Source organism: Martes martes (assembly GCF_963455335.1).
Source record: "Martes martes genome assembly, chromosome: 8".
Taxonomy (NCBI): domain Eukaryota; kingdom Metazoa; phylum Chordata; class Mammalia; order Carnivora; family Mustelidae; genus Martes; species Martes martes.
The window spans coordinates 67,719,584-67,734,875 of NC_137895.1; the positions used below are offsets into that span (position 1 = coordinate 67,719,584).

The window sequence follows — 15,292 nt, forward strand, 5'->3', positions numbered from 1 at the left end:
TCTTATTAACTGTATGAAGCTGTGGGTACTTTCATATCTCTCACAGCATAAAAAATCCATTTGCACAGCCCCTCAAAATGATACATTACAATTTGCCAGTTCAGGGCATTTTGACAAAGAAAATAATCAACTTTAATTTGGAACAAACAAATTGGATAGAGTAATTGTGAGTTTGATAATATAGATATGGATCATTTCTGTCTATAGTTTTGATATTGTACAGATTAATAAAATGTTATAACAAATAATTATCTACTTTAACTTTTGTTATAACAAGCTTATTACAAAACTGGCTGTGGCTTACCATTTCCCAGGGAGGGCAAGGAAAAAGTGAAATGAAAACATAGATCAGTCACTTTTTGTAACTTAGGATTTAATATATTTATTAATTTATACTTAAAAGTTTGCATTGTGTGACAGATAAAGCCATAGGTGCTAAAATTGTAGGTATCAGAAGCAGGAAAAACAAAAGAAAATATCTACCTGACGGTTAAGGCTTAAGGAGAATCCGAATTCTAGACCATAGGCAAATGGAGCCTCTGAGTTTCATTTTTCTCATCAGTGAAATGAAGATGTTAAAGCCTCGTCTGCACTCACAGTTGTTGAGAAGATTGGTTGAGAGGATCAGTGTGAAGGTTTAGAGCAGAGCAATGGCAGTGATGATAGAATAGCAGCGAAGGCTACCGTTTCTCAAACGCCTAATACGTGAAGTACTACTTAATTGTGAAACATCGGTATCACAATCAGAAAAGGATTTATATTTCGGTTCACAGAGAGTTATTTGTTTCTGGACTCAGTGTCTTTTGTAATGTCAGAAAGCTGCTTTTCTGGAAAAGAAATCAAGTGGAAGGAAAAAGCTCAATCTGTGTTCTGAGCATTTAGTATTAGCAGTTTCTGTTTATTATAATGCCTCATTTTTGTCATCTTCACTCATTTCTAAAAATCGAAGTTTTGTTTAGACTGCAACTAATTTCTCCATCTTGTCACAAGGGTATCTCGGTGTTTGAGATGTTTCAAAAATTTAGATATTTTTCTCTGTTTAAAGCATATCTTAAAACCCAGTACAGTTTTCTTCTCACCGTCTCCATTGCAATGGAAATTAACATATTATTTTGACAAATACAAACACCCATTTTTATAAACTTTAGATCACTTAGTATTTCTATATCACTAATAATGATAATATTCCCAGTCATGTGGACACTTTATGATCTGTTTAACCATAATTTTTATTATTTAGATTTTTAGATATTTTTCATAATAAATAATGCAGTGAATACCTTGGGAGATCTTTTAATATCTTCTAAACACTTCTTATGTACAATGTTTTTTCTTTGTGGTAGTGCCTACAAATGTATAATTTATTTAATGGCATTTGTAAATTATTTGCCTTTCTTATAGTTATTTGTAGTGTGGAAATGTTTCCTTATGCTGAAACTTGGTCTCACCATTTTGCAGAGAGAGGCAAGTGGAGTTTAGCAAATAGCTGTTTATTAGCAATAAGCCACAGTGTTCACATTAAATAGTGTCATGCCCTTAGTTACTTACCTGCAGGTAGTTCCCTGGGAGGGCTCATGTTACTGCTAATCTATAAGGTTGAGCCCCACCATATGTTCACTTAACATACACAAATTCAATTATATATTCTGAGACAAAACATTCATTCTCTCTCTCTCTCTTCCCCCCACCTCTCTTTCTCTCTCTCTCACACACACATACCCTATTTTTCACATAATATGGTCACTGAATGCTCCTAACTAATTCTGATATACAGTTGTAGTAGCAGGAAACTGCTTCAGTGCTGGGGGAAAACTAGAAATGTTGAATTTATTAAAAAACAGTGTATCTTATACCACCCTTGTTTATTATATTGTTTTGTTGGCAATTTAAAAGATTTCCAGGGTGATGGTGGCCTGAAAATCTTGCCTTATGCTTTGACCATAGAACCTTATCCTGCCTAAGATGTAACACTACTGAAATGGAGATTTTTTTTAGTAAAATCCCATAAATTTTAGTAAGGTTGATGTTGATGGCAATACAATAATGTAGTTAATATGTAGTTCAATAAATTCACTTTTCCTTTTCAAGAAATACTAGAGACTATTTATTTATTTACTTACTTACTTACTGGCTATAGTTCATTCCTGGAAAATAGGTCATGTTTTCCCATAGGCACAATGTAAGATCAGGATAGAATTCCTGATCAGAACATAGAACCAAATGAGACCCCCTCCCCAAAAAAAGGAAAAAAAGCATAACATAAAGGCAGCTATAAATTTCTGTGATCCCATAAAATAGTAAAATTTAAAGGACATCCTATAGGATTCTAGAACTTTGAGACACCTTACGGATTATTCATTTCCAGGCATTTTATTATTTTTTTTCATTATGTTATGTTAGTCACCATACAGTAAGTATGCAAAATCCTATAGAGACAAGAAGGATTTACCGAAGCAATGGGTGGCAGAGCCAATACTGGAACCCCGATGGCCCAATTTCTAGTCCAGTGTCCTTCGATTATACTGCACTGTTAAAAGTCCTGCAAAGACATATCAATGAATTATGAAGTATATATGAAATCAGTACTGTACTGTACAATTAATTTACCCAGTTAAAATGAATGAATTTGATTCACTCTACATTAATTAACAGATGAACATTAATTTTGCTTTTGCTTTTAGAAGATCTACTAGTAAATCATCTTTTTAAAAGGCTGCTGGAGCTAATAATACATTATATGTTTATAAAAAAAATAAAAAAAATTATTTAAGAAAAAAGGATGCTGGAGGGGAGGTGGGCAGGGGCATGGGCTAAATAGGTAATGGGAATTAAGGAAGGCACTTGTGATGAGCACTGGGTGTTATGTAAGTGATGAATCACTAAATTCCACTCCTGAAACTAATATTGCACTATGTGTTAACTAACTAAATTTTAAGTAAAAACTTGAAATATAAAAAAATAAATAACTAAAAGATCGCCCCAAAAGCTTACATTGATTGTTTCCCTACCCCTCTCCCCACTTTCCCCCCACCACCATCACATAATTCACCCCATCCTCAAGAAAACAAAACATACATGAAGTGCAATTTTGAAGAATAGATGGAAAAAGATAAAAATATTGTAGACCAATTATGGTCATTTGTATTGCTATTTGTATGCTGATTCAAGTCTTTTCAACACCAAATCAGAAGGGGCTGGTCTCTTAGCCACCTTACCCAGTTCCCACGCTCTCCTCTCCGTTTATCACTGCCCACAAGGAACTTGCCATAGAAACAAAGATTGCCTGCATAATGACATTGACAAATGAAGGACTGGTTAGACAACATCAAGTAGGGGCATGAAAAGGAAGAATAAGTTTTTATAACTTGTTTATTTCCATAAATATCCCCAACCTTCATGGAATTGCTCTATAAAAACAATTTATACATTTCAGGGACATGATGCAGAAAAAAGAGTTCAACTTTTTTTCCTTCCCAAATCATTTATTCTTGAATTTATTTTTTCTTGGTGTGAACACTTCAAAACAAAAGGACAATCTCCTCGTTTCCGATCTCTACAGGAATAGATGATGTCAGTGCCAATATCAACTCCATTCTAGTTTGAGACTTAGTCAAGAGAACAGGGACATATCCATCAACACCAAGCTCTAGATCAAGGTTCAAAGAAAATAAAAACCAACCTCTACATAGAGAAGGCAAACCTTCATTTTTTATGCAAAAATGGCAGAGGCCCTTTTAGGGAGAAATGTGTTCTTCCTTTTGCATTACTTGAGAACTGAAATGTATTGCTTTTTTTTGAGAACTTGAACTCAACATACTACTTTTCCTGAATGTATAGGACCTATAAATAGTTTTCCTGCATAATGTTTTTACGATTCAGTTTAGGGAAAGAGATCAATAAACAACATATGAACAATTTGTCATGAGCATATCATCCATCCTTCTGAAAATATTTTACTTAATTTTCTTTTACTTAATTTTTTTTACTTAATTAAGTAAAAATTAAATTTTTTTACTTAATTTTAATTTTTTACTTAAGTTAAAATTTTTAACTTAATTTTTTATAGAACTTCTTATTTCTCTTTTGTATTGATGAATATAGTGGGTGAATGAAAGCAAATAACTTAAACTTAAATAGTCACTTAAAATAATTCAAAGACTAAAACACTGAATATTACTTCACCTAGACATTCTGTATTTTCCCATTTTCATGGTTGTTTATTAGCAAATACCACACTTAATCTGAGCACCTTATATTTCCTGAGCTTTTGAAATGAAGACCTTTTATAATATTAAATTTACTCTTGGTTACCAATCACGAAGGCATCACTATACTGTAGCTATGTTAAATAATAACGTAAATATGTGATGATGAAACTAAATAGTGAAGTATAACTTTCTGTCTGACATTATTCAAATTATTCGCAAGATGATGAAAGAATGGAAAAGACTGATTACTGAGAGGATCATTAATTAGCATGGGGAAAATTGAGGAAGTTTGAATTTCCATGTTGTTGATTTGGTTTGGCTATCTTCACAACATGCAATGTTAACCAATTTCTCATATATTTATTGATTTGAACTTCAGAAAGCTGAAGGAAATGTTTTTCCAACCTTTCACATTTCACTTCCGCCCATTATTTAAAATCATTCCATAAGGCAGTTTCTTTTCACATATGAAAAATCGATGCTGTTGCAAAAGACGACATGTTTTCCCAAAGTTAGCTTTGGACATATAAAGACAAATATGGTGCCACTAAATAACTTGAAGAACTCAGCGAACACTTTAGAAGAATTGAAATTTGAAATCTGTAATTGTTTCCATGATGACTGCGATGCAAAATGAGTTCTTCAGTTTATAAATAATGCAGTGACTCTAGAACCAAATATCAGGCACTAAGTTTCTGATAACTGTGTTCTTTGGAAATCATTGCACAAAGATTTTATTTATTTATTTGACAGACAGAGATCACAAGTAGGCAGAGAGCAGGCAGAGAAAGAGAGGAGGAAGCAGGCTCCCTGCCGAGCAGAGAGCCCAATGCTGTGCTTGATTCCAGGACCCTGGGATCATGACCTGAGCTGAACCCACTGAGCCACCCAGGTGCCCCTGGAAATCATTGCACACATTGTTGTTATTGCCAAAAAATCTCTGTGTACATTTCTATATTCCAAAATCTTGCCACAAAAGGCAATTTTAAATAGTGTTAATATAAATATATAGCACCAAGTGTAGTAAAAACTCCAAAACGTTTATTGAATAACTACCACAGATAGAGCTTAGAAAATATATGCATGCGGGGTGCCTGGGTGGCTCAGTCGGTTAAGCATGTGACTCTTGGTTTCAGCTCAGGTTCTGATCTCAGGGTCATGAGATCGAGCCCCACATCAGGATCCATGCTCAGCTCAGAGTCTGCTCAAGATTCTCCCTCTCCCTCTTCCCCTCCCACTTGTGCTCTCTCTCTCTCAAAAAATTCTTAAAAAAAAAAAAAAAAGAAAATATATGCATGAATTTTATTTACTTTAACCCACTTACATAGGTATATTTGTATTTTTATGTATTTAAATGCAAAAAATCTCTTTTAATGGCTTACTTGTTTACAACAATATTCAGAGAGAAAGTCTAGGTCAAAAAAATCAAGGATAGATATTTCCTGAGAAGATATTTTTCTATTACATTTCCAGTATAATAAAAATATTACATCTATTACTTTTAATATGGAAAATACAATGAGTAGTATCTAAAGAGTCATTGTACTAAGTGCTTCATATATGTTATGAATTGTTTAATCCTCTGAAGAGTTCTATAAGGGTCAGAATCCCTTTGCTCTAATTTTTCCAAAGAAATAATCAAGGCCAGCTGCTGCACGACCTTGTGCAACAGTAGTGAGCGAGTGAGGGTTTAAATTCAGGTCTGCCTCGATTGCATAGCTGGGGCCCTTAATCATCCTCCTCTTTTTTCCTGGAACTGCAAACGTTACAAATTTGGGGTGTATTATATATACACACAGATTTGTAAGCAAGGCCAAAATTTACCAGACAAGAAAAGATAAAAGAAAACCACAGACTTGGTGAATACTAGGTTTTGTAAATGACCTCTATTTACATGAGTTTTGGGGATAAATAAGACAGTAAAATCTAATCTTTTTCTCCCTGTAGCTTTGTAATAAAATCGTATTTCTGGTGAGTTTCGTGGGCAATCGTGGCACCTTCACCCGAGGCTACCGAGCAGTCATCCTGGATATGGCCTTTCTCTACCATGTGGCATATGTCCTGGTTTGCATGCTGGGCCTCTTTGTCCATGAATTCTTCTATAGCTTCCTGGTGAGTACTTCTCCATGTGGACAATCCCTGCTGGAAAAAATAACACAATGCTCCTGCTTCTTAGGCTCTTCCTTTGATTTTTTTTTTTTTTTTAAGCAGGGCCTGACATTTAGGACAAATTATGTAATTTTTAGAATTTCCTAGGAAAATCATGCATTAGTATTATTTTTCCTCCTTTCCTCTAAGAACCCACATCAGTGGTGGCAATCTTTTATTTCCTCCCTGAGAAGTTACCAACGACCCCACCACCCAACCCAGGCTTCATATAGCAGCTGCTTTTTGGTTTCAGCCAAATCCTTCCTTCCCCTTACGTTTAGAGATTCTCCAACAGAGTGTAGAAGAAAAAAAGTGGGGATGTATTTTCTTAGCCCTGGAATCATTGTACTTTATTTACAACAAATATTACTGTGACTTTAGAATGGCATATAAGTAAAAGGAGGGGTAAACTGCCAACCTCGCGAAAAGACAGTGGGTTGTTTGAAATCTTCATTTCTGATTTAACGTGTCATTGCTGTGAAGCTTATCTACACATGTCTGACTCAATAAGCAGAATTTCACGTTTCTTCAGATTTTTTTTTTCAGGTTATCGGTTTTACTTCCTACGTATAGACTGATCTATAGCTATAAACTAGGAGAAGAGGCTATATAAATACATGATACATAATAATGTTTTGAAATCTAAAGCACTACCAGGTTAATATCATGATGCTGTAGGAGCCATTTATTTATATCTCCAACCCATAGTGGACATGCGGTGGAGACCACTACCCAAAAAAATAATTCCTGATACCTCAGTTGAAGATGTAGAAACATTATGCTGACCCTGTCTGCTTGGCTCTCGAGGGGCAAATCCATCGGCTGCTGCTTTCCTGTTACCTAGCTAGCAAACCCATGCAGGAAGACGGAAAAGAGGCAGATTTTCCATTTACTTGTCAAGCACTTGAAAGAGACCCCAGGAAGAGTAGATTTGTCCCTTCTGCTCTGATACAAAGTTATCTTCTAGATAGTTAAGTTAGATGATTCAACAATCAAAAGTCGTTTTTTCTGTTCCAGGGATCCAAATGAATTCCCTTTCTGCTCTAATTTACTGCAAAAAAAAAAAAAATCCATTTTTAAAAACATATTCATGATATATGAAGTCCCACTACACTCAGCACTTTGACCTGACTGTGACATGTAATATTCTGTAACATTTTTGTGCTCCAACCTTCTCGTCTGGAAAATGCATAGGTCTAGTATGATACATTTGTACTATCAAGATTCATTAAAGAGATAATATGAAAAACACGTGAAAGGATTTATTAAATCTTTTCCAAAGAAAGGCAACTGAGAAAATAAAGGTATATTTGAATTAGTATATGAGTTATTGATAATAGTGTTACTTTTAATTTATGTTACTTAACCTTATTTCCCAGTTGTATTTTCCTCTTGTCTTTTATTGTTCTAATCTTACAATAGTGATGCTAATTTGTGTTCACTAGGTTGCTGGTGAAAAGGATATTGTCCGTTTTGACACTTAGAGATTTAGGAGGAAATTACAATGGACATAATGCCAAAATGGCATTGAAACATATTTTTAAAAATATGTTTTATATTTAAAAAAAATACACGATTATGTGTTTCTAGTTATATTCACAAATACCAATCCTTTATCCAAGATAGTAAAAACCACACTCTAGATTTTCCTTTCAGAAATAAACAGAAAGAACGATCAATCTGTCTAACGTCTTACACGTTTTTTGCCTCCTCAAGATTCTGATTCCCGGGTATGGAATGGGGCCCAGAAATAGCATTTTTAGCAGAAATCCAGTGGGGCTCCTGAAAGCTATAAACTTTTAGAAACCATGCAGAAGTGACCTAAAGCCCATTTCCAGGCCTTTTCTTTAAGTCACTGTTGAGCTAAAGTAGAGAAAAATCTCCTTTTACATCAACTAAATGCTTAAGTAAGTTAAATAAGTCAGTGTCGATAGTTTGGAAGTTGAATTTATATTAATTAATTTGTCTGTCCTGAGAAATATTGACTTTGTTTCTAGAAGTTGTTGCTCCCTTCAGAAGGATAAGCACATAGCAAAATAGTTAAACTTTTTTTTTTTTTTTTTTTTTTGCAAATGATATTGATACAATATCAGTTTCCTAGGGTGAGCAAACAAGGTAATATGTTTATAGCAATTATTTGCAAAACTAGAATGAAACTGGAAAGTAACTCAGTACTCAGTAAAACTGAGTAAAAAGTAACTCAGTAAAACAGGGGACAGACCCTGGTGTTTCTTCAGGGACTCATGACACTGGTAATGCATCCCTTCAATTAATTCAGAAATTCTAATCACTGCCCACAGAGAGCAGGAGACAAACCTTAATTATTTCAATTTTTAAAATACTATTCATTTCCAAACAGATATTTATGCCTTTTAAAATGAATGTTCACTTATTGCTTTTAACCAGCTTTTGATAATATGACATACACTTGCTAATTAATGTATAATTTCAACATAATAATATAGCAATAAATAAAATCATTCTTGGTGTTGACTCCAGAGAGCAAACACATACCTATGTTCTTAACTAGTGCAGAGACGTTCTACTACTAAACACAAAATGGATAATAACCCAATAAAGGAAGTGAAAATTAAAAAAAAAAAAGTGTTATATTTTTGCTTATATTTCTGTTTCCAAAATTACATACTAGAGTAATAGGTTTTGCCCTCACTATACTGCTTCAGTAAGGAAAGGTGCTTCCATTTCTCAAATATTTTTAAATTTCCCATCTTTTCTACTGCAGCAGGCTCATAAAATTGTTTTAGCAATTTCACCCCTAATTCCTTGATTAATCAATAATGGCTGATGACTGTCAATTATTCATCACTTAGGTAGACATAATTCAGCATTTTCACTTTAAGTATCTTACATATTGCAGAGACAACTGCAGAATATCAATGAGGCTAAAAATAAGGAGTAAGTAGTTAAGTTGGTTAAGTACAGTATTATAATTTTTCTAAATTCAAATTTGAAGCTATGCTATTTCTGTATCGTACAAAATTGAAATTATGTTGGTTATGAAACCAACAGATGCACATAATGTGCTGTGTTAGAGTTATCATTATTGAAAAACAGTTTATTAATGTGTTCCAACTGTAGACAACACATGCATTTAGGTGTGTTTTTAAGGTATCGGTCAGGTTGTTAGTTTTTTCACAGATAAACCAAAATGGCTTACATCTGTATTCGTAACCACTTTTTAAGTTTATTCAGCTTTTGCACCACTGCATTTTTTTTCCTTGTTTTATTTTTGTAGCTTTTTGATTTGGTGTACAGAGAAGAGACTCTGCTTAATGTCATAAAGAGTGTCACGCGGAATGGCCGCTCCATCATTCTAACTGCCGTCCTGGCGCTCATTCTTGTCTACCTGTTTTCCATTATTGGGTTCCTTTTCCTGAAGGACGACTTCACGATGGAGGTGGACCGGCTGAAAAACAGAACTCCTGTGACAGGTATTGCTGCTTCCACTACAAGACCGTTCTCATGGCAGATTCGACTCATACACAGCTTGGGAGAGTTACAAATGAACACTAATGGAGGAGGTGTTTCCTTTCATTCCTTGGAAAACATGTTCTCGTTCACTGAGAGCTCATGAATGTGAAGGGTTCTTCCCCCATCCGCTGTCAGTGGGTACAGGAAAATCGTGATTTAAGAAGCATCAGGTGGGCTCCGTCTCGGGGAGTAAGTTTCACTAGTGCTGACTCTATTCCAACACGGCCAGCAACATCAGTGGGGGATAATGGCTTTGGGATTCTCTTCCTCCTTTTTCCTGTCTCCCCCAAGAACATCTAGCATCATTCATAACCATTATTCCATATATGTTTGCTCACAGTACATCGTATTGATTATACTTAAAGAATTGAAAATGCTAAATGTTTTGATTTGGAAACCATCAGGTAGTAAGAACTTGGGTATGGAAAAAATGCTCAGAATACTGTCATTAAGGAGCTGAGTTCATCAGTATGTGTTGTCACAATTTCTGGACGACATTTATTTCTGTTGTCTGATTGGTTAAGCATCACCCATTTACACTTACTGTGACTCCTGGGGTGTGAGGGCTTATTCTTTCCATCTTACTTTGAATTTTTATTTATCATCTTTTCTAATGGTTTCTTCTTCCCCTATTCCTACATTTTGTTGTTCAGGTTAAATTTCTTTGTTAGTCTTTTTGCTCCTCTCCTACTTTGCTGGATACAAATCATAGTTCTATACTTTGCTGATTGTTTCTCTGAATGGTTCTGTAGCCTATGAGAATGGAAACCACAAAATGACTTTCCCCTCAGGCCCTTGCATTTAAAGGTATGATTTAATTAGTGGTGATTTATTAACAATATTCTCTCTTGCCTTTAACAAACATTTCTTGATTATTAAATGATGACATTTGGTAGTATCTTTCTTAGGCTATGGAATAATTAAGTGGTATTCAGAGCTTTTATTAAGTCTAAGTGATCAGAGCACAGAATAGGAACGTCATCTCCGTAGATTCAGTAGTTAAACTTGAGACCGAATTTACATGAAATATTTTGTCACTGCCTTTCCTATTCTCCCTTAAATGTTACTTTTTCCAGAGTTTTACAGGTGTAAATACTTGGAAGAAAAGCTCCTATCCATAAATAGCCTCCAAAACTCCACTTTGGCAAAACTGTCTGTGAATCATACACTATTCTCAAAATTCTTCAAGTTTTAATTATTTGTTATTTACTAGGCATGATCACATTGAGTTATTCAGTATAGGGTGAGTCTGAAGCTGAAGCATCATGTTTCCTGAATCTAAATGTGTCCCACAGTTATTGTTTTATGAATCTAGTAATAAGTATTTTTGTGTTATTTAAAAAGGCAGTGTCATTATGAATATATTTTTCTTAGATATACAAAAATATCTTCTCTTTTTTCTTACAAAATGGGCAACATTAGACCTGAAATGTCAAGACCTTTATTAAAAGAATGCATATTTATATAAAAAATGGTTAAATAAGAGAAAGCATTCGTAAATACTATTAAAATCTTGTATATGAGAATATTTAACAAAATTAAACTCTTTGATTCTTCAAAGATTGAGAATTTTTGTTGCATTGGCTGAGAATGAATGTGATACTGTTCTCTGGGAAAAGCAGCCTTGCTTTCATAATATTTTAAATTTAATTTGTAATGCCATCTAGCATGTCAGTTGGTAAATAGCATAAAGTTTATTTTTTTTCAAGTATTGAACGCTATTGACTCCCAAAGTTGAGTGAAATTATCAAGGATAACATGCCTAGCAAGTGACATCTAGAGTGCAGAAGTCTGCAGTTGCTCAGGGAGTAGGAGGTAGTCATCAGAAAGCCAGGAGACGGGAGCCCCGAGGGGAGGTTGAGAGTGCCAGAGCCCAATCGCAGAGCATCACAGGCGCCTTTGAGTGGAGGATGGATAATTTGCAAATGGCATCGGGAACTGAGGAAAATGCAGATCCTACCTCTAGGACCGGTGGAACCGGCGCTCAATAGAGGAAGAGCGGCCACTTGACGGGGTTAAAAAGCCCAGGGTGCTGGAGGCAGTTTCTGTTGACAAGCGGAGATCACAGTGTTTCTCACATGTGTCCCTCCTTCCCCATTCTCAGTGCCGCCCGCCCTCCAGTTTCCCATCCCCGTTTCCTCTCACCCAGAAGACTGCAGGGACGTCCCCTGTGGCTCCTTTTTCAGCCTGTTCTGCCTGCCCGATTCATTCATTCTAACCACCGTTCTGATTGGGTCTCTCATTGACTCAATAACTTCACTGGGATCTGCCCTGGCTTGGTTTTAAAAATCCGTCTGGGAGTTCAGGTCACTCTGCTCCCATGTCTGTGCCTTTGCTGGCCTCTGTGCCTTTTGTCACACAAACTGCATCTGGGATTGCCCCCCCGCCCCGCTCATCTTTCCGTGGGTAAATCCTATGTCTCCTTCAGATTGATCCTTCCCCCGAAAGCCTTGTATTGTTTGTTTTCTTTCTAAAATTCACTTCTCTCTCCTAATGCACTGAATAACATTAACTGTCCTTCACTCCCGCCGCTCCAGTATCATCCTGTCTCTGCCCCTTGGTATTCCCTATTTGTTAGGTCTGCAAGGCCTCTGCTAGGCGTCATCAGAGCCTCTCTTGGATCAGAAAGTATAAAGTAAGGGAATGGCCACCAGGACACACTCAGAAACCCCATCACTTGCTTTCTCTCTCTCTCTGACAACCAGAAACCCACTCCAGCACCAAATGATGTACCCACCCTTTCCCCCGAGTTTGGCCCAATGAGGGGGCAAAGAGTGATGGCGGCAAATGTGTGGCCTTCCTTCCCTGAGTGGGCTCGGTCTCTCTCAGCTCCAGGGCTATTGAAGCAGACAACCTAATCCTGGTTGCCTGGCCCTTCTCCCGATCACATGTCCCAACTCCAGCTCTCCCTTTTGCCACGTCTGCCCTCATCTCATCAAAGAATCAGGGTAACCTTGGTGTGGTATTGCTCTCATATGCACGTGAATATTTCTTCACCACTTTGTATATCAAAATGAACTTACTCCTGTCCCTCCGACTTATGGACTTTCCTTGATGACTCTGTTTGCAACATTGATTTGAGAGGTATGAACCTCTTTACTTTCTATTTGTTACTAACAAAAGCAACCAAATATTTCATTAAGTTTTGCTCACCCAGATAGGAAGGCTACTATCTTCTGTTCCGTTCTGGCCAGGGAAGAAGGTGGTACATGAGCAAGCAGGTGGATCTTTGGGAACTAAGGAAGAAAAGAAAGATCCTGAGTAGGATCTGGCAAAAGATTCTTACATTTTAAACCTTGCTCCCCAAACCCCCAACTTCACTGTTAGAACTGCCGTGACAGGCAAGTCTCGACCTGCTATAGGGACTGACCAGTGGCTTGGACCTCGGGGAACACCAACTGCTTTGGGGGAAGTGTGTTCCTGGCATCCCAGGTCTGATCCATGAATGCACTTGGCCGTCAAAACATTGTTACACATGGTGGTTAAGGTCTACATTATTATTAATAAAGATATAAGAAGCTTATAGTGGATTGGCCTGTGAACCTATTCTCTATTTATAAAATTGCTTCCTTACACAAAACTGTTCAGAGTTCCAAACCAACTTACTAAAGAAGACTTCAGAAGCACAGCTACATTGGAGTGGTAGTGCCTTTGATTTATGTGCCTTTATAAACATATGTTCTTTGCTTGTCATTTGCATATTTACCTCTATACCGATTTGTGTGTTCCAATTTGTGTGTTCTCAGGTAGTAATGAAGTTCCTACTATGACTTTAACTTCAACGATGGAAACATGTGAAAAGGACAGCTGCTCACCCACAATACCGGCTTCAAATACAGGTCTGTGAAAAGGACCCCAGAACAATACTAACTTGATACTTTGCAGTTATGTTTTTTTGGGAACTGTTATTACTGCTAAAGGAGTTGCTCTAAGAATTTCATGGTGGGTTGAAATAGAATCACGGCATTTAGGTAAAAGGACCCAAAAGTTTCAGCCTAGAGAAAGGATTCCTGTATCTGTCATTTTGCATCCCCACCCCTTTCCTTATGTTATCTCTATTCATGAGAATTTATCAGATTTACTCTGTGGGACTGCTGCTAAAAATACTGTAACTATATTGCAAACCCATGCCACACGGAGACCCTTCTAATTATACAGCCTTTAACAAAGAATCAGGAAATGCATGGACTTAGAACTCAAAAGGCTTGGTATAATCCTGGGCTTTCCACTTTCTAGCTGTCTGTCTTTAGATACGTTATGCAAATTTCCTGGACCTCGTTCGGATGGTTTGCCCAGAGAGGGAGGGAGAGAGAGAGAGCAGACAGAGAGACAGAGAGAATATGATACTTTCTCTGTTTCCAAAGGAGCAAACGGAACCGTGCTCATAAAAAGAATTTTTTAAACTCTAAATTGTTCTCAATGGTTTGGAAACTATGGCGTATGTGAAATTTAATGAACTGTAGAAGGAATTAGTGATCTCTTTCCAGAAGCAGCAATGATTTAGAGAGTATATATCTTTAAATATTTCAAGAGTTTTATATATTAAAAAGGAGTGGCTTTAGTCTGTGTTACATCTCGGAAGGGCAAAATTGGACTCGGGGAAGACGAGGGATGGAAAAGTAAATAAGGCCAGTGTAGGGCTGGAGTCCTCCGTTTCCATCTGGGAGCACATTCGTCTGATAATAGTGAAAGGGCGGTCTTTCCCAAGCTGCCTTTTTCCTTGAGATGTTGGATTGCTGCACTAGGAAAAATGTATCATGCCTTCTACAAACAAAATCTTTCATGCTTTATGACCTAGAGGGAGAAATACATACATGCACATTCCATCCCCATGTCCCAGCAGCTCTAAGAACTGAGAACAGCTGCCTCCAAGACTTCTGGCTAGCCAGTGCAGCCTCCCAAACGACAAACCAGCTCATTCCTTGCTTGCTTAGCTTTACTGTGCTCTGCAATTTCTAAAATCCTGTTACATTCATCCTCCACTTTAAACAGCTCCAATTTCCACAGCCTTCCTCACACAGTCTAGTGGTGACTCTTGATGTCACACTCCAGGGCAAGAAGCTGAGTGGAGTTATCATATTCTGGATAGTGGAATTTGGAATCACACCATACCCTTGACCCATATGTGGCTGACTCGGCTAAAATGCCTTTCTTCCCTGGTTCAGCTGTCAAGCCATAATTGCCTGTCCCGTAGTCATGTAATTAGGAGTTTGGGGTTTCAAATATAAAACGATGCATTTATTTTTATGTATTTCTGCCAAGTAAGAATCCAAGGCCATCCCGGCTTGTCCCAGGAATAGATGAGGGGTTTCTTGGACGAGGCGATCTCTAGGTTTCAAGCCCCTTCCTGTTCTCACATGCCACGGGGTTTGTGGTATCTTCATGGATCCTGATTCTATGAAGCAATATGTTTAATCTCTCTACTGTCATCCTCGAGCTGATAA

At 36.9% G+C, this 15,292-nt stretch overlaps 1 protein-coding gene across 1 annotated transcript in view; it reads left to right on the forward strand.

The window, feature by feature from the left end:
• ITPR2 (inositol 1,4,5-trisphosphate receptor type 2) overlaps positions 1–15,292 on the forward strand; it is a 485,801-nt gene that overhangs the window by 401,865 nt on the left and 68,644 nt on the right. Inside the window, exons 50-52 of the mRNA XM_080811707.1 lie at positions 6,156–6,320; positions 9,613–9,808; positions 13,595–13,687. Coding sequence (XP_080667833.1) covers positions 6,156–6,320; positions 9,613–9,808; positions 13,595–13,687 — 454 coding nt within the window. The remainder of the gene's footprint in view (positions 1–6,155; positions 6,321–9,612; positions 9,809–13,594; positions 13,688–15,292) is intronic.